General features: G+C 42.4%; 1 protein-coding gene across 1 annotated transcript in view; it reads right to left on the reverse strand.

Annotated features, from left to right (window-relative positions):
- The window catches only part of KIAA1328 (KIAA1328 ortholog), a 254,190-nt gene that overhangs the window by 37,621 nt on the left and 196,801 nt on the right, over window positions 1-19,768 (reverse strand). Inside the window, exon 9 of the mRNA XM_030565790.1 lies at window positions 13,433-13,614. Within this exon, the coding sequence (XP_030421650.1) occupies window positions 13,433-13,614 (182 nt within the window). The remainder of the gene's footprint in view (window positions 1-13,432; window positions 13,615-19,768) is intronic.

Here is a 19,768-nt window from a genome sequence, read left to right on the forward strand (position 1 = left end):
GCTAGTGTTGTTTCCTTTTCTGCTGATTTTCCATATTTTTCTTGGAACATAACAAGATTGTTTTTGTACAAATAGTTCTAATAGCCCTTGACCTTAAGTTCTTGCTTTGGTTGCCAGCACGTATTTATGTCAAGCATGTGTCATTCATACCAGGCCTCAATGACCTATAACATATTACATGGATATATGAATCATAATGTATATCTATCTATCCATATATCTATATCTATATCTATATCTATAGATATAGATATATCTCCCAACATTCCCCCTCTTGATACATGATTAATTCCATTAATTACTGTATTACTTTATAATTTTGCAAGCAATTTAATTTTATATATCACTTGCTCCAAAACTTCTTCCTTTTTTATTCGGCAGTATAAACATAGCATACTAAAGGTTAACAAAATTATTAATCAAAATAATATTACAATAGGATATAGCATAAAATATAGAAGAGCTGTGACACTAGGAGACCACTCTTTAAAAATATAGTACCAATGAGAAATTGCCATTTTTTTTTTAAAAGAAATAATATTTGGCCATTGTGGATTAAAATGTTTATTTTTTCTGTTTTTTATTTATTTTGTCCCACGAACAATCAAATGTATTTTTTTATTTATACTTTTATTCTAGAAGTGCTTTCATATATATTTATTTGTGTACCCCTACATTTTTTCAAATATTTAAAAAACATAAAAGCCAAAAGCCATATTTATACCCTTTTTGAATTATGAGGATTCTTAATAGTGAATCCATGGCCATTATTCCATAAGAGTAATGTTTGATGCCTCCGGCCGTATTATTTTAAATACTTACACTAAGCTTTTTATCTTTGCTCGAGCTCTGGTATTATTTTTTTCTTTTTAAAATATAATGCACACAACACAATTTTTTTTACTACCCCACTCTCTACCTTTTTTCCTATATTCTTTGCATTTTTTGATTATTTATTAGCACATTTTCCATTTTCCTTATTTATATCTTCTTCCCTTAATTTCAAATACCTCCAAGCGACATTTCAAATTACATTTCCTTTTTTTCTGGGGCTTATTTTGATTATTCCACCTTCTACCTCCTTGGGATGGGGTGTTTTGTCCTTTACTATGGCCTTTTTTTTTTTTTATATGGTATTCTGATTTATAAACACTCTCATTTGAATATGTAATTGTTTTAATAAAAGGTACTTTTGGTTTTAATGCTTTTACCTGACTTTCCCCTTCTGTTACTTGTTGGCATACTGTCCAGTGCTCCAGTGCATCCATAACACTTAACTTCTCATTCTGGGCTGCTTGGTTTACCAAATTAGTAGACATTGCTAATACATTTTTGTTCAATCCTTAAAACACATTATTTCAAAATTCCCTCTGATTTAAATCAACTGCCATCAAAGAATTAACTGTGACATGTCTGGTGACCTTCGCCTTGGGATTAGTCACCGGTTTTATTTTTTCAGTCAATAATTTTAACGTTATTTTTCTTAACAGGTAATTTCTGGGTGAATGTTCATGCTTTATGTAATCTGCACTTGATAACACCTTTATAGGTCTTTGACCTATCTCTTTTCCTAACAGCATAATAAATCGTGGTATTAGTTGGTGTGCTTCTGGCTGCCTGTCCAAAGCATTTCTCGCTCGATCTACTGCCTGTCTAATCTCTCCAGTGGTAGCTGCCCCAATTAACCTATAAATTTTACTTATATTTAAATTTTCTGTTCCTCCTAACTCTGCCCACCGTACTAGCCATGTAGCTAGTTTTTTTTATATTTACTGGGCCTAATGACTTTACCATCAACTGTAAGTCTGACGAACTCGCAGCAATTATTTATATTTGCTCTGACTGTATTTTCCCTGCTGCCTTCTTAATGGTAGATCTTCATTCTATTACTGCTTACAGGCATTTCTGGCTTAGGCTTTCCCGGGCAGTTATTTATTCTTTTTCTTAACTTAGTATAAAGTCCCTCTTGAGGCTGGTCAAATTCCCTTTACTCTTGACCTCCTTGCAGATTCTTTTCATACCAAATATTATTGGAATTCAAATAGAAAAAAAACCACAATTTTTTTTTTTTCAGACACACAGCATCTGTATTTTTACTTTCTTTTTTAATGCTGATAGCTTTCTGGCACCAACTGTGAGGAATGCTTCCCATCTCTTCTTCCTTTTTCTTAGTTAAATTTTGAATTAACTGCTTCATTTTTATTACTTGATGGTCTAATTTATTTTTGTCTGTTTAATCTTTTTTCAATCCATCATTCTTTTTTAAAATTTTGTATTTGTTTTCTCATTTGTTTTAATGGAGTTTGCATTATCTGTGCCTGCCTTACTTCCCACTCCAAATGTACCTGGCAAATTTTAAAATTCTCTTGTAATGTTTGTATCTTTCCACAGACCTTCCCCCTACATGCAATTGTCTTTTTTACAGCTTGCCACAACAGCCATACTACAGCCGTTTGCTTTTTACTGGCATTAGGCTTGTACAGCTGTACAGATTTCTTAAGCGTGTTTATAAAGATATCAAATATTACATCCGGTTCCACTGCATCTTCCATTCAAGGGCATGTCTCAAATGCAATAATCTCCTTCTCTGACAGAGAAGGGGCTTTAACTTTAGTCCATTGGGGTGCTTCTTTCACCCCTTGACTTGTCTTCTTAAACAGTGTTTTAAACATTATTATAACACCACCACATGGTATTGTTTCATGTGTTTTTTTCTCTTTTTTTTAATTTTACAAATAAGGAGTTAGCCTTATTAGTCTTAAATATGGACTTTCCCAACACTGTAAGACCCCATCTTGAAATCCGGCACTCCTTAATCTCTCTCCCCCTTCCGCATTCTCCACCACATGTTAGACTCGCAATAGAGGTCTCCCTACGGGATGGGGAGTAGGCAGACACCAGACACAGTGTTGGTATATAATACTCTAGTCTAAATGCTCTTTTTTTAAATTACAAAACAAACCTTACTCACTCCACATTCACACCTCAAACATACCATGCCAGAGTCTAAAGTTCAGAATGGTCCAGATGGCCAGTTGAGATTCCTTCCAATCATAAGTGTGACGGGTTTGATTACAGAGACCCCTTTGGGACTGTTATCTGATGTGCTGAGACTACCTCTGAGTCCATTTTCTCAGCCAGTTTGGGCCTCCAGAACCCTGTCTTGTTGAGCCAGACATGCAAGCCTGCTGAAACACAGACCCAGGGTCTGAACCACGGGCCCGAAGCTACAGACTTAACTGAAAACAGCTTAGCAAATGCTCCTGTCTCCAGCACCCAGACACCCAGCTCCCAATGGGATCCAAAGCCCAAATAAATCCATTTTACTCTGTATAAAGCTTATACAGGGTAAACTCGTAAATTGTCCGCCCTCTCTAACACTGATAGAGAGAGATGCACAACTGTTTGCTCCCCTAGGTATTAATCAATTACTCTGGGTTCAATAATAAATAAAAGTGATTTTATTAAGAATAAAAAGTAGGATTTAAGTGGTTCCAAGTAATAACAGGCAAAAAAAAGTAAGTCACCAAGTAACACCAAAAACACACAAGTCTAAGCCTAATACATTAAGAAACTGAATACAGGTGAATCTCACCCTCAGAGATGTTCCAATAAGCTTCTTTCACAGACTCGACTCCTTCTTAGTCTGGGCCCAATTCTTTCCCCGGTACAGTTCTTGTTAGTTCCAGCAGGCATCTAAGGTGAGAAGCAGGGGATTCCACATGACTGGGACCCCAATAATCTGAGACAGACCTGGGCCATGGTGAGCAGATGAGCGGTGATGCTGGCAATTAGATGTGACATTGCCCTGAACCTGGCCTCTGATGAAATACTCTGGATCGGGTAGAGTCGAGTACCACACCAATAAACTCTATTTGTTGGACTGGGATTAACATTGATTTTTGTTCTTTTATCAGCAGACCCAGAGCTTGACGAGTGGCTTGCAGCATCTCAACCCTGCGCTGGACCCTGGAGAGGCCTTTGATGAGCCAGTCATTGAGGTATGGGTAAATCCAGATACCCCAACGCCTGGGGTAGGCCACCACCACTGACATGCGTTTTGTGAACACTCTTGGCGCTGTTGCTAGGCCAAAAGGGGGCACAGCAAAGTGGCAGTGGCCAGTCCCAACTTTGAAACGTAGGACCACCTGTGACTGTGGAATATCAATACGTGAAAGTAAGTGTCTTTCAAATCTTGGTGGCACACCAGTTTCCCGGATCCAGAGAAGGAATGATGGAGGCCAGGGAGATCATGCGAAACTTCAATTTCTTGAAGTTCCTCAGGTCGAGGATAGGCCATAGACTCCCTTTGGCCTTAAAAAATAACAGGAATAAAACTTTTTGCCCCTTAAATGCAGTGGGACTTCCCCCACAGCTCCCACCCGCAAAAGGCCTTGCACCTCAAGTGAGCAAATGCTCGTGAGACGGGTCCCTGGAGAGGGAGGGGGAGATAGAAATAAACTGGAGGGTATATCCTCCTGATACTACACTGAGGACCCACCGGTCCGATGTGATTAGAGGCCCAGGTAGGGAGGAAGAAGGACAGGCAGTTGGAAAATAACAGGAGAGCAGGATCCAGGACACAGGCTGGAAGGTTGCCCTCGAGCGCACCCTCAAAATGTCTGCTTCCCACTGGGTCGGTTACGGGTGGAGCTCGAGTGAGCAGAGGATACCGGCTGGTGGCCTCGCTGGCGCTTACAGCCCTTGCCCTTCTTATGGAAGGGCTTTGACCAAGGTTGGCTCCCGAACCTACGGGTCTGTTGCAGCTTAAAACGGCTTCCCTGCCAGCCTCGGCATGTACAGGTCCAGAGTGAGCAAAGTAGCCCTAGAGTCTTTCAGGGTTGGCCATTTACTATCTGTTTGCTTGGAGAACAGTGCCAGGCCATCGAACGGGAGGCCCTGGATGGAGGTCCTGTTGAATCTCTGTCGAAAGACCTGACGACTGCAACCAGGACGCTCACCTGATCAAAATGGCCGAGGCCATGGTTCAGGCTGCAGAGTCTGCCACATCTGAGGCTGCTTGGAGGGGGCCCCTTGCCACCACCCTGCCCGCATCGAGGATAGCCAGGAATTCCCTCCTGGGTTCCTCTGGCAGCGAGTCTGAGAATTTGGCCATGGACTGCCAGATATTAAAATCATAGTGGCCAAGCAAGGCCTGATGATTGCCCACTCTCAGCTGGAGGCTGGATGTAGAATAAATTTTTCTACCAAAGAGATCGAGCCTCTTTGTCTACTTGTTCTTAGGTGTCGTGCTCATTGGCTGCTGATACAACCAGTGAGGTTACAGCAGGATGGGTAAAAAGATACTCATACCCCTTGGAGGGGACGTAATATTTTTGCTCCGCCAGCTTGGAGATGGGGGGCAGTGAGGAAGGTGTCTGCCACAGGGCCTTAGTGATTTTTCACCATTCCCTCGTGCACAGGCAATGCCACCCCGGCAGGGAGCACTGCATTCAGTACATCAAATAGGAAGTCTGAGGGCTCCGCCAGCTCCTTGGCTTCCAGCCCTAGGTTTGAGACAACCCTCTTCAAGAGCTCCTGGTGAGCCTTGGCATCATCCTGGGGAACTGGGTGAGAGGGCCCCGCTATTGTCTCATCAGGTGAAGAAGAGGAGGAGGCAGGTATAGGCAGGTCTACCAACTCTGCTGCTTCTGCCATGGGACCCTCAGCCGAGGCTGGCTGATCCTGGGGAACCTGCTCTGACTTTGTGTCCAAGTCATGAGGTAGGTGGGAGACTGTTACTGACCGTTTGTCGGATGCCCCCAAGGCTGACCTATGCCCCTGCAATGGTTGGGAAAATCCCCAGGGGTTCCAGAATTGCCAGGGGACAGGCCATTGGCTCTGGGGCCAAGCTACCACTGGTGGCCCAGCGGGGAAGGCTGGTGCCCTTGATGGGTGGCCCTTCGCCCGCAGGCAGGATCTCCTCTTTGCAGCTGGAGACCAAGGAGGGGGATACGTGTCTAGAGGACCAGGACAGTGCCGAGGCCATCTGTATATCCAGATTCGGTCAGCTCTGGCCCTGGACCTCTGTTGAGGATCTGTACAAGGGCGGTGGCTCTCGGTGCCACGATCCTGGCACCGTTCAGTGGATCGGCGATGGTATCCCTGTGATCAATGCCTTACGCTTAGCGAGTGATGCTGCTCCATCAAGCGGGAGTGGGAATCTGAGTGAACAGACCGCCGTGCTGGAGACCATCGATGTGCCCAGTGAACCGTACTGGCAGTCTGGCGATGGGTGACAGGGCACCGGGGACTGGCGTCTCGACCCTCTGGTGCAGTGCCCTTTGTGGCCTGAAAGGCCTCTGGCATGGATGGCACTGCCAGGTGCCGAGTGCCTCTGCCGCTCTCCGGGGTGGCGGGTGGGAACTGGCGCCGGTCTGAGGCCGGTGCTGCCAGTGCGCTCCACTCCGAGACCGCGGTGCTAGGAGGTCTGAATCTCTTGCAAATTCGACACTTGTCACTGTGGGTTTCCCCTAAGCACTTCAAACAGCTTCTATAAAGATCACTGATTCACATAGGTTTCTTGCAACAGACACAAAGTTTGAAGCCCGGGGACCGGGGCATGCCCCATCCCTAGGCTAAGTCCTGCTTGGGACTAACGAACTAACACTAAGTCTACACTAAGGGAACTATAAAACTAACAAATTTCTAACAACTATCTACAGAAAGTTCTCAACTAGGCACAGTTGAGAGGAGTAAGCTTGCCAAGGCAAGGAGACGTTCCAGCACCGTCACTGGCGGTAAGAAGAAACCGAGGGTGGGGGAGCTGGCAGCACCCCTTATACCGCGGCATACGCACACCACACCAGAGGGCGCCAGAGCCAGTCTCCTATGGATACCACTGAGGGAAAAAACTTCCAGCACCTGTGCATGTGGCGAGCACACACGCCTACAATGGAATGGACATGAGCAAGTACTTGAAGAAGAACCCAAATAAATGAAAATACATGTGAGCTAAAAGGACATAACTCTATTGGGGGAAAAACAAACACAGGTCTATTGAGGTAAAGGGATCGCTAGAAAGAAACTAGGCCCCTTAATAAATGAGGTGAGATTAAAATGATGATTCTAAAATGGTTGTGCTACCAAACACTTTAAAATCCATTCTAGTAGGTAAAATAAAGAAAAGACATATTGAAAACTAGAAACTAATGAAGATCTTGTTAATATAGAATACTTGTTGATAAAAGGCTGATAAAAAGAGGTCTTAGAAAAAAATTAATACATACAAATCCATGGATCTGAAGTACATACAGTCCAGGGCAAAAGGGAATTACCTAAGGAACTTTTGAAACTACTAGTAATTATTTATGAAGAGCCATGGAGAACTGAGGTGGTTCTGAAAGACAACACTTTAATTATAATTGCAGGTTCATAAATACCTCAAAGATGGAGAAAAAATAGAGAGGGCATAGTTACGCGAAGGAAATATTCAACCTGGAAAAATTAAAGCTAATACATGGGGGGGCGGGAATAATTAAAAACCAGATAGTCAGTGGGATGAAGGTACATAGATCTAAGGAACGATGGCAGACAGCAAACTAGACATAAGCTTGCAAGCTGACTTGCAGCCCAAAAGAACCAATATGGTTCAGGACACACATGCACAAGTTATAGCTGTCCTTTAAATGGAACTGATGTAACTGCCCTGTAGCAGGGTGGACCCCTGCTCCTATCCTGAAGGGTTAAAACCAGCCCTGGGACGGGGCTGTGGCTGGAGAAAGCAGCTTTTAGGCTGGGGTGATTGGGGGAAGTGGCTGCAGCTGGGGCCATACCCCAAACAGACTCAGCTGGCCCTATAAAGGCAGAGAAGCCAGGGGCAGAAAAGGTCTCCCTCTGCCTATAGAGGGAGATGGGCCTGGCTGCAGGGAGCTAGAGACAAAGTACATGAGGGGAGCAAGGCTGGGGATAGGCTGAGGAGCTGGGGAGCTCCAGCCTGGAATGCCCCAGGCTGCAGCCTAGCATTGGACTAAAAGGTACTGGGGGCTGCAGAGGGCAGCCCAGGGGTAGGCCAAGGCAGCAGGTCCAAACCCAACCTTGCCAGTGATGAGTAGGCTGATACTGCAGTCTGCCCCAGGGCGTGGGGACTAGACAATGACTGGCAGTAGCCACATACTGAGGCAAGGTGGGGATAGTGGGTGGGGGTTTCCTGGGGAAGAGGAGACCCTGAGAGAAAGTGGTTCTATCGAGAGGGGTGGCAGCTCAGATAAAAGGGCACCGGATCCAGGGCGGGACACAGGGGCCAGAGGACAGGTGGATCACCGGCCTGCAGAGGGCGCTCTGGAGCTGGAAAGAGCTAATTCCCAGAAGTCATCAGCAGGAGGCGCCGCAGGGGTGAGTCCGCTGGTCTACATGCACATAGAACACTATATCCAGTTTTGGGCAACTAAAGTATCAGAATGATATTAGCGAATGGTTAAGGGCCTGGAAGGACTCATTTATGAAGAAAGATTAATGTAAGTAAATATATTCAGCTTGATCAAACAACAACTAACATAGAGTGAACATGATAGTCCACAAGATTTTGGACGTGGAAATACTTAGAAGGAAGAGAAAACCCTCAGGGTGGTCCAAGAAGTAATGGAATGAAAGTGAGCAATGGGAAATTTAGGCTGATAATCAGGAAATAAATCCTTAGGAATATTCATAATAGTTCTTATTTATATAACAGTTTACATCATCAAAATGCTTTGCAAATATTAACTAATTAATGTATTAGCCTTCCCTTAGGTGAAATGACACTTTCTACTCCCGAATCCCTAAAAAGCTAAGTTTGAAAAACCACTGGAAAACACACAGTAGGGAACAATTTTCCCCTGGCTGAAAGTATGGACTAGATGCCCTGCATGGACTTTTTCCACCTCCAGTTTTATCATTTTTATACAGAAGGGAAAGGGCTGAGCACACCATACATTATTACATGAAAGCCAGATTCACTACAGTGACATACCACCAGCTGTTTCCTTTCTCTAAACACAGAGAGATCTATATACCTAGGAAAAAGGCAAAAAGGGAGACTTAAAAGATGGTTAGATAAGTGAAGTGGCCAACATAGCAGAGGAGAGCCTAATGGACAGCTTTGTTTTCTGGCCTAAAGGCAAGAATATTCAGAAGAGTCATTTTTCCAGTCCAATGCCTCTTAACTAGACAAGCTGTTGGATTTTAGTAGATACCAACATACACTATTTACTGCTGTAAAGACACAGAACTGGAGGATTGCTTTGTTTCTTTGAAGTCAAGGAATATTCTTGCTGCTAGAGCTAAAAAAGTTCTGCTAAAAGGCACAGAAACACATTGTATTGAAATAATAAAGGAAAAATTAAGAAGCATCAACAGAAATCACTGTGTATAAGAGAAAAATCAACAAGAAAGTAATGTCAGCAACTGTACAAGCAGAGCCAGTTCACTCAGTAGCACAAATGTAACTTTTCCCGAGAATTATGGAAGGACCTAAGATTCGGTGATGCAGCCAAGTAAACGCAGCCACACCATCGCAGGGAGAAGGGAAGCTAGGTAATTTAGAAAGGTTACTCTTCACTTCAGCTGAGGCCTCCAAACTCAAAACAGCTTATAATGTTAATGGTTAATGAGAGCAGTAAGGTCATTCTGATATGGTCTTGCAGAAGCTAGATGTTCAGAGAGGAAACAATCTGAATACACCTTGAGGTTTTGCCATTGACAGAGAAAAAGGAGAAGGGGCCTTTTCAATGGACACCAAACAAAGCAGATTGCTTGGGTTCACTGGTTACTCATTTCAGCCTCACTCAAACAAAAGTCTGAGGAATTTAACAATTAAGAGAGTAGTTATCAGTGGTTCAGTCAAGCTGGAAGGGCATATCAAGTGGGGTCCCGTAGGGATCAGTTCTGGGTCCGGTTCTGTTCAGTATCTTCATCAATGGTTGAGATAGTACACTTATAAAGTTTGCAGACAATACCAGCCTGGGAGGGGTTGCAAGTGCTTTGGAGGATAGTATTAAAATTCAAAATGATCTGGACAAACTGGAGAAATGGTCTGAAGTAAATAGGAGGAAATTCAATACAGACAAATGCAAAGTACTCCACTTAGGAAGGAACAATCAGTTGCACACGTGCGAAATGGGAAATGACTGCCTAGGAAAGGGATCATAGTGGATCACAAGCTAAATGAGAGTCAGCAATGTAACACTGTTGCAAAAAAAGCAAACGTAGTTCTGGGATGTATTAGCAGGAGTGTCGTAAACAAGACACAAGAAGTAATTCTTCCACTCTACTCCACGCTGATTAGGCCTCAGCTGGAGGATTGTGTCCAGTTCTGGGAACAACATTTCAGGAAAGATATGGACAAACCGGAGAAAGTCCAGAGAAGAGCAACAAAAATGATTTAAGGTTTAGAAAACATGACCTATGAGGGAAAATTGAGAAAAATGGGTCTGTATAGTCTGGAGAAGAGAAGACTGAGAGGGGCCCTGTTAACAGTTTTAAGTACATAAAAGATTGTTACAAGGAGGAGAGAGTAAATTGTTCTCCTTAATCTCTGAGAATAGGACAAGAAGCAATGGGCTTAAACTGCTGGATATTAGGAAAAACTTCCTAACTGTCAGGGTGGTTAAGCACTGGAATAAATTGCCTAGGGAGGTTGTGGAATCTCCATCGCTGGAGATTTTTAAGAGCAGGTTAGATCTGTCAGGGATGGTTTAGAGTGCAGGAGACTGGGTTAGATGACCTCTCGAGGTCTCTTTCAGTCCTACAATTCTCTGATTCTAAGACTAAGATGAGGGGCACGTCAATGCTACTGCTTCAGTCGATCTAACGTATGTCACTCAGGGGTGTGATAAAGGCACCCCCAGAGCAACACAAGTTACATTGGCCTAAGTGCTGTCCACACTGGCACTGTGTCAGCTGGATATGCTCTCCTGCCCACATAGCTTCCGCCTCTTATGGAGGTGGAGTAATTATGCCGACAGGAGAGTGTTCTCCCGTAAGCATAGAGTGCCTTCATCAGACACGGTGCAGGCTGTGCCGATGTAGCACTTCTAGTGTAGGCCTGCCATAAGACTGCTCTGGAAATTGATGCAACAGTTATATGTGGGAGTGGAAACACTATCAGGATGATGTGCAGGGTCTCCAGATATATTCTGTGGACCCAGGTGTGAAGGGCACATGCATGGGGATCATTACTACTAATTATTTGTATTACCACAGAGCCCAGAAGCCCCAGCCAGGATTGAAACTCCACTGTGCTAGTGATGTACAAGAAAGACAGTCCCTCTACCAAAGAATTTACAATTCACACACACAGAAGAGGAGAGAAAATTATTACAAGTTTTAACATTTACCAGTTAAAAAGCTGCCACATCAATGGGGTTCTGTGTACACTAACCAAGCCTGGAATTTTGTGACCAATAACACCACACACAAATATGTAGTTCTAAGCACAATCAAATCTCATGCCTCAGGATGTCATCTGATTGTTTTCCTTCCCCTTCTCCAGACATCACTGTTCAGCTGGGTAAGTGCACTACGGCAGGAGATCGAGAGTTTGCCTTCCATTGAAGCATAAGGTACTGGCCACTGCCCAGAAAAGATTCCATACTTGATGGATTGAAGGTCTGAGCCTGCAGGGCAAATCCCATGTTCCGATAGGGGGCTATGTCTGGAAGAAATATCTGTATCCTTGGTTTTATTTTTGCTTAGAAATACGTTCTGTCCCTAATGAAAGACTAAAATCTGAAGCAAAGGAAGTCAGTGTGTGCCACTGGACCAGTTCAGTTACCACTGGCATGAACTAGTGGTGGTGAGCATGGAAGGAGATAGGAAGCAGGCAACTAGGACAGGGACAAGAACCTTGCAGATTCCATACACGGATGTAACTAGAAAATGGAGCTTAAGTGTGTGTGTGTTAAAGGAGCCCAAACATGTAACAGAGGGATGCCAATTAACAAGATACTAAAAACAGAAGACTTCAACTTCAGTGATTAGTGCTAGGTAATTTGCCTTGTGATAAACAAGCTATCCAACTCAGTAAATAGACCCAAGGTCGTTCTACAGCGTGAAAGCTCTTTTCTTAACTTTTTCTGGTGCCACAATAAACGCCAAAGCAGTAAGTCAAACTTTGCCATGCATCTCCATGTCCTGGGTTCCAGCGTCTCCATGAGCCGTTTCCTCAAAAGGGTTGTGTGGAGGCAGATAAATTCTTCAACTGCCAGGCCAACAGAGACAGCATGTAATTTTACTAACTGAAGCAGAAAGAGAGGGACGAGGATTTTTTGGAGGTATGTGAATGGGAAGATAATTCCTGGGAATATCCTTATCACAGAAAAGAAATCCTCCAAATAATGTGAAAAATCTCAATTTCACCACTGCGGTACTTTGAGAACAAAAGAAAAGAAAGAATGATGGTTAAAAAATAAATAAAAAGGAAAACCATCAATGAAAATAGCTCCTGAAACTTTGCAGAAATTTTTACGGCTTTCTCTTGCTTAAATTGATTGGTGTAGCGATGTTATAAAATTACTATTAGGATTCATTGTGCACAACAGAAAGTGCTGAAATGTCAGCCGACTATACAGCAAAAGTAATGGGTCCTGAACCCCGGTTAGTCAAAAATGATTTTGTTTCAAATTAGAAATTGATTTTTTGGACACAAGCCCTTTACAGGCTTCCAACTTTTGTAGCTGTGCCTTGGAAGACATTAACCTCAGCCACTGTTTGGGTCCAGTCTGATGATACCCTTTCAAAAGTTTTTTCACAGGGTCTGCTTTTTAATGTTGGTATGGTCTTAACCAATAATACAAGTTATTTGTTCCTTTGAGAACTGCACCATATTGCCATATATATATATATATATTTATGCTGACACAAACCACAAACTGGTTGACATGTTCACAAAAAAAAAAAAAAAAAAGCCAGTTCATAATTGAACGAAAGATTGTGTTAGGCTCTGCAGTGAAACCGCCAAACTGCTTCTATTTCCCACCTCCCCTTCCCAAGAAAGACAGCTTTCTCCACATCGTAAGTGGAGATGCTAAGCGAAGAGCAGGATGGATTCTAGTTGCAAAGACATCCTTGTGTGGCAAAATTTCAGGTTGTGATGGTGGTAGCCGTTACTCGGGAAGGAAGAGAACGTGAGGATTACATCACAAAAAGCAAACCCCATCAAGCTTATTCTCTGTTTGCTGGGAAAGCAAAACATTGCTGAAGTAATTCTTTCTTGGAAAAAAGGACTAGGTTTTTTTTGTCCCATGTTAGGGACCTCAACAAAATCACTTGCTGTTTGCTGGGCTTTCTACATCTTCTGTTTTCTTTATAATAGCTACATTTTGGTTGTTTTAAGCAACTTGCAATCCTCTCCCTCTTCCTTGGGATCTAACTGAACCACACAAGCATACATGCCTATAATTACTAAATGCCATACACAAACTCACATTATAAGACAGCATATGCTTCATCTTACCTCTTTTAGACCTGTCGGTTTCCTTCTTTCCATGCATCCACATGGCTCCTTCTTCCACGTTTGCACTAAAGCCAACTGTTCTCCTCCCCAAGCTGCTCCCTCCACTGCTCCCTGGTGTTTTGGATGCTTTGCCTAGTACCGGTGTTTTGGGAAGGCAATCTTCATACTTAGACACTGGAAAGCTGGAAGGGGTGAAAGGTCATGAGCTGTTAACATGTTGCACATTATCACTGCACTATTTGTGCAGTTTGTCTTGAAGCAGCAATATTCTAGTTGTGCTGTGGCTTTGTTTATTTTCTCTAGCATTTTAATGCCTGAGCATGCTGGGTAGGGATCAAAATGTTAGCAAGTTACTTTAAATGACAGACTCCAGGGAATTCCCAGGCTTTCAGCAACACACAACATTTCAGAATATGCACTTCAGTGACACTTTCATTGTAATTTAAGAGTGAACATCCACATTTATAGCAAAGAATGTTTTAAGGTGTGTAAATGTACATATCTGACTCAGAAACTTACATGAGATTTATCTCCCTGCTTAAAGCTAAATGGATACTTTACAGGTGTTTCTATGTGAGAGGCAAGGTTGATGAGGCAATATTTTTTATTGGACCAACTTCTGCTAGTGAAAGAGACAAGTTTTCAAACACACACAGCTCTTCTTAAGTGTTAGGGGACATGCTTTTCTCTGCAGCCATGTGGGCTGGAAACACACTCTTTTTAACAAAAACTGAGATTCTCATGTAATCACTTGACTCCAGGAGCTAGGGCTTTACGGAAAATACCAAATATCCTGAGACTTATGATCGAATTGCAAGCATTCTATGCCATTATCTAAATCATCATCAATGATTTAGATAACGGTATAGAGAGTAAGTTTGCAGACAATACTAAGCTGGGAGGGGTTGCAAGTGCTTTGGAGGACAGGATTATAATTCAAAATGATCTGGACAAACTGGAGAAATGGTCTGAAGTAAATAGGATGAAATTCAATAAAGACAAATGCAAAGTACTCCACTTAGGAAGGAACAGCAAGTTGCACACATACAAAATGGGAAATGACTACCTAGACAGGAGTTCTACGGAAAGGGATCTGGGGGTCATACAGGGCCGCCCAGAGGATACAGGGGGTCTGGGGCAAAGCAGGGGAGCTGTGGTGCTTGTACTCACCCGGTGGTGGTTCAGGTCTTCGGCGGCATTTTGGTGGCGGGGGGCCCTTCAGTAGCTCTGCGTCTTCGGCAGCACTGAAGGGCCCCCTGCCGCAGAAATGCCGCCGAAGACCTGGACCGCCACCGGGCCAGGGTTCACGAGGCCCCTGCGGGGCCTAGGGCAAATTGCCCCACTTGCCCCCCCTCTGGGCGGCCCTGGGGTCATAGGGAACCATAAGCTAAATATGAGTCAACAGTGTAACACTGTTGCAAAAAAAGCAAACCTCATTCTGGGATATATTAGCAGGAGTGTTGTAAACAAGACATGAGAAGTAATTCTTCTGCTCTACTCCGTGCTGATTAGGCCTCAACTGGAGTATTGTGTCCAGTTCTGGGTGCCATATTTCAGGAAAGATGTGGACAAATTGGAGAAAGTCCAGAGAAGAGCAACAAAAATGATTAAAGTCTAGAAAACATGACCTATGAAGAAGATTGAAAAAAATTAGGTTTGTTTAGTCTGGAAAAGAGAAGCCTGAGAGGGGACCTGATAACAGTTTTCAAGTACATAAAAGGTTGTTGCAAGAAGGAGGGAGAAAAATTGTTCTTCTTAACCTCTGAGGCTAGAACAAGAAGCAATGGGCTTAAATTGCAGCAAGGCAGGTTTAGGCTGGACACTAGGAAAAACTTCCTAACTGTCAGGGTGGTTAAGCAATGGAATAAATTGCCCAGGGAGGTTGTGTAATCTCTATCATTTGAGATTTTTAAGAGCAGGTTAGACAAACACCTGTCAGGGATGGTTAGATAATACTTAAGTCCTGCCATGAGTGCAGGGGACTGGACTAGATGGCATCTCAAGGTCCCTTCCAGTCCTATGATTCTATATGGGAGCTGGGAAGCAAACCACATGTCAGGGGAACAAGTCCAGGCATAGGAGGGAAGCTGGGGCCAGGAAGAAAAGGTGTGGAGTGTTTGAAGTAGAAGGTGCAGATGTCTTGGTAAAATCAGGGCTCTTGGCAATAGAAGGGATGAAGATGGAGAGGAGGAGATGAAAAGTCTGTGGAGGTTGTTGAGCAATGGCTGAGAAAAGAGAGTTCTGACTGGAGGAGCCAGTGACTGGAAGCTCCAACCTCATTAGCTCTGCAGGGCTGAGTTGCATGGGGTGGGGCTGGAGAAACAGAAATGCATGGTTTGAGCTTGGGAGGAAAAGGTGGCATTGGGATTCATGGAGTAAGTATTACTGTAGTTGCCACAGACACATGCAATTCTGAATGGAATCATGGGAAAGGAGATGTCCAGGAGATCACCTCTCCATTATTAAGAGGTGGTACACACTGCACAAGCGTATCAGAACCTCTGCCATACGACCTGTGTGTGGGCAAATATGCTTTGAACAGATACTACAGAAATGAGAATATAATAAGAAATGTAACCACCTCTGCAGCATTCCCCTTGGTGAATTTTTTATGCATGCTTTCACCTTTTGCCTTGCCTATTGAAGGTCCTTTCTTGATAGCCCCCTGAAGAACCAATTCTCCTCTGTCACCCATCACTTCCAACTTCTGCCCTCAGTGAAAAGCCTACTGCCTGTGATGGAGATGCCCACCAGGTGTAGCTGATTAGACCTGTGATTGACACAAAGTAAACAATTTGGAGGATGATGATATGAAGGAATAGAATTCAGTTTATCTCCTCATATCTCTGCAGTGCTCGCAGAGTAAAAATCGGGAAAATCTTATTATTAAGTCAATAGAATACACACACAGAGAAGATCTGTCGAGTATATAAGTGCCGTTTTACACAGACACCCCGAAAAATGTACACTTCAATAGTTTGGGATACAGTTTCTATGAAATATGCTATGCAAAATCAATTTGAACAATATCTGCATGTAAAAAATTATGCTACTGAATATAGTGTACACTAGGAAAAAAGGTGTATCTCTGATGTTTCCATCAGAAAATGATATCTAAATTAAAAGTTTCAAAATCAATGTGCTGTACCAGTCATTGTTTAATAGGGCCCTCTGCATCTGTTGGACAATTAGTTATGCTCCTGCATTATTAATGCAGAACATTATGTAGTGGCTCATGACCTATAATAACTAGCTGAAGTGTTGGCTAAAACTTCTCTGAATAACCTCCATTTACTTTAGGGCTTCTAACTACATAACCGCTACTAATGTTGCACAGTGGCTATTAACATGTCTGGCAGACTAAATTAGTACCTTATTCGAATTACATGAAATTAATCTACTAATTCTTGCAATATACAGCGTAGAAAGGGATGGATTAGAACCCTAACTACTGATGAAAGGGCCGGAAAGACTCACTGGTTAAAAAGGTCTTTACAAAAATATAGGATTATAGAGATATTTTCCCCTTGTGCTTCTGCATGATTAAGAACATTTAAAGATATTTAAGGTGGCAGCCATTATTCGGATATTTTCTGGGAATTTTAAATACATTTAATTAGAACCTACAAATCTTTTCTGAAGACAGTTACCCTTGAGTTGTAAAGGACTGGGAGAAGGTTACTTTGCTGGCACAGTGTGATACTCTTTACATGGTGAGGTTATACCTAGAATACCGAGTTGGGTTTGGGTAACACTGTGCCAGAGGGAATTTAGAGAAGAGAAACAAAAAGGATTAGGAGGTTGAAAAGGTTCATACAAAGAAACAATAAAATGCTAAACAATGAATCGGGGTTTATTCTTTCAGCCTTTAAACTTTTGCTTGAGTAAGGACTGTAGAATCAGACCCTAAAAAGGGACACGCTGAACATCTATTTGAAAGGATGTAACCACCAAGGAGGAAGGTGGAGAGTGATACAAGATAATACTAATAAGGAGCAATGTACTGAAATGAAACAAAGAGGATGTTCGGAAGAACTAACCTGTGACACAGTTCCATGAGGCAGTGGAATAATCTGCCAAAGGAAGTGATAAAAGCCTCACACCTTAGGAAATTTCAAACTAGAAAATATACCAACAGGAACAATCCTGCACTGGCAGGGAGACCTAACTGACCTATATCAGAGGGGTAGCCGTGTTAGTCTGGATCTGTAAAAGCAGCAAAGAGTCCTGTGGCACCTTATAGACTAACAAACGTTTTGGAGCATGAGCTTTCGTGGGTGAATACCCACTTCCTCAGATGCATGTCATGGATGCATCTGAGGAAGTGGGTATTCACCCACGAAAGCTCATGCTCCAAAACGTCTGTTAGTCTATAAGGTGCCACAGGATTCTTTGCTGCTCTAACTGACCTAATGGGTCCTTAGCTATTTCCAGTTTATATAATACATCAATACATTCAAGTGTAGCTTGATTAATATGACTTTGTACAGGACATGGTCATTTTCAATTAGCTTTATCATCACTACCTGAAACAGGACCATTGAGAAGGATGGCAAAAGAGGTTAAGGTACTTACTAACCTACAGACTAATGCCAGAGCAGCCAACAAATTCTACCAAAAAAGGAAGAGGCTCTTTCTCTCGTTTCTCACCTCCTAGCTTATGAATGCCTAAACTCTTCAAGAATCATAGGGAACACCCCTGAACTTTTTTCCATTTTGTCTAAGCCTCATATCGCGATATCCCTGCTGAGCTTGAATGGTAAATTTTAAATGTCATTCAGGACCCAATGAATACTGCTAGTATTTGCATTCCTTAAAAGTAAAAAAAAAAAATAAAAACATTAACCTTTTGTTTTATTGAATTAAAATGCCATGGAAATGCTGATGTAGCCTTCAGAGACCGAAATACTTTTACAAAGAAGAATAGCTGTCATTTATTAGACACAAAGAACAATTACATGATAGGATGCTTTCTGACAAAAAGCAGATTGGTATTCTCATCATAGAAAAGGCATTGTAAAAAAAAAAAGAAAAAAAACGGCACAGACCTCTGAGACTTGAATAATTTAAAGCTGCATTTGGTGCAATTTAAATTTTTCTTTAGGGAGGCAAAGTTAAATACCTTTAATTTGTTCTAATTATTTCAAATTTGCAAGTTAATTATGGCTGATCATTAAATAACAAAAAGGACTATCGTCTCCGTAGAGTTTTACCTCCTACCCTCTGCATTACTTAAGCTAGATTTTAGTATGCATGAATTAACTTTCTAAATAATCACACGGTTTGAGTAAATGGCTCAGTAAAATGAGCTCTGATCCTCAGAATAAGCATTAATGGACATTAGAAAGGCTACTGGGACCCATGTTACTTACATTATAAGTATTTATAATGGGGTCTTATTTACTAATCTTTATGTACTGTTCAAGTCAGGGCACCATATAGATACATTATTCTGCTTTAATAGAGGAAAGTCACTTCTTCAACACACTAAAATAAATGTCCATTTAGAGCCAACTAAATTCAGTTTTAAATAAATGCAGGGAACCTATGATAGAATTTAACTTGTTTTAGCTGCTCACGCTGATGAATCAATCTAACACAATGCTAGCCTTGCTCTCCAAATGGAATTTTACAGATCTGTTGATGTGCTAAGCTGCCCAAGCAGCAAAGAAGCTCTGGTCCTAGCAGAAGAGCAGCACTAACTATAAACCTTTTGGATGTAAGTAGGCTGAATTTGTTTCCTGTTCTATAGCCAGTGTTCAACTGACTGGTTCCCAGCCATCGATTTTGGAGTCTCACCTTCTACTGAACTCTGACCTATACACACATTTTCCACGGCAGATCAGCAGTAGCTAGAGAACACAAGATTACATCAGGACCAGTCAGAACCCACAAATGAGAGGCAATTTATTTCTCCAATATCTATGTTCAACAGATGGCTACCGTAATGCTACCCTGTTGAGTCCAGGGCTTGGGAGTTTAGCCATCAGTAAAGTAACAGATTGCACTGGTGGGTTTTTTCCAAAAGCAAACTTTGCAGTAATGTTATTTTTCCACTCTGCAATTTCTATTTAAAAAAAAAAAACCCACCAACAACTTTATTAATGGCACCAGGGTACAATTTGCTGCAATTACAATCTGGCCAAGAATGTGTAACATTTAATGGTGCAAGACTGGTGATCAGCACAAGCAATACATATTTGATGTTGGAATTCCCTTAGCCATTAAGGAAACTTAGCGATTCGCAGGGGGATACACCTTAGACATGGGAGTTGGATGCCTAAATACTTTTAAAACTTTAGCCCTCAGTGACTTGCAGAAGTCTGTGGTGAATCA

Source organism: Gopherus evgoodei, chromosome 6 (assembly GCF_007399415.2).
Source record: "Gopherus evgoodei ecotype Sinaloan lineage chromosome 6, rGopEvg1_v1.p, whole genome shotgun sequence".
Classification (NCBI taxonomy): Eukaryota; Metazoa; Chordata; order Testudines; family Testudinidae; genus Gopherus; species Gopherus evgoodei.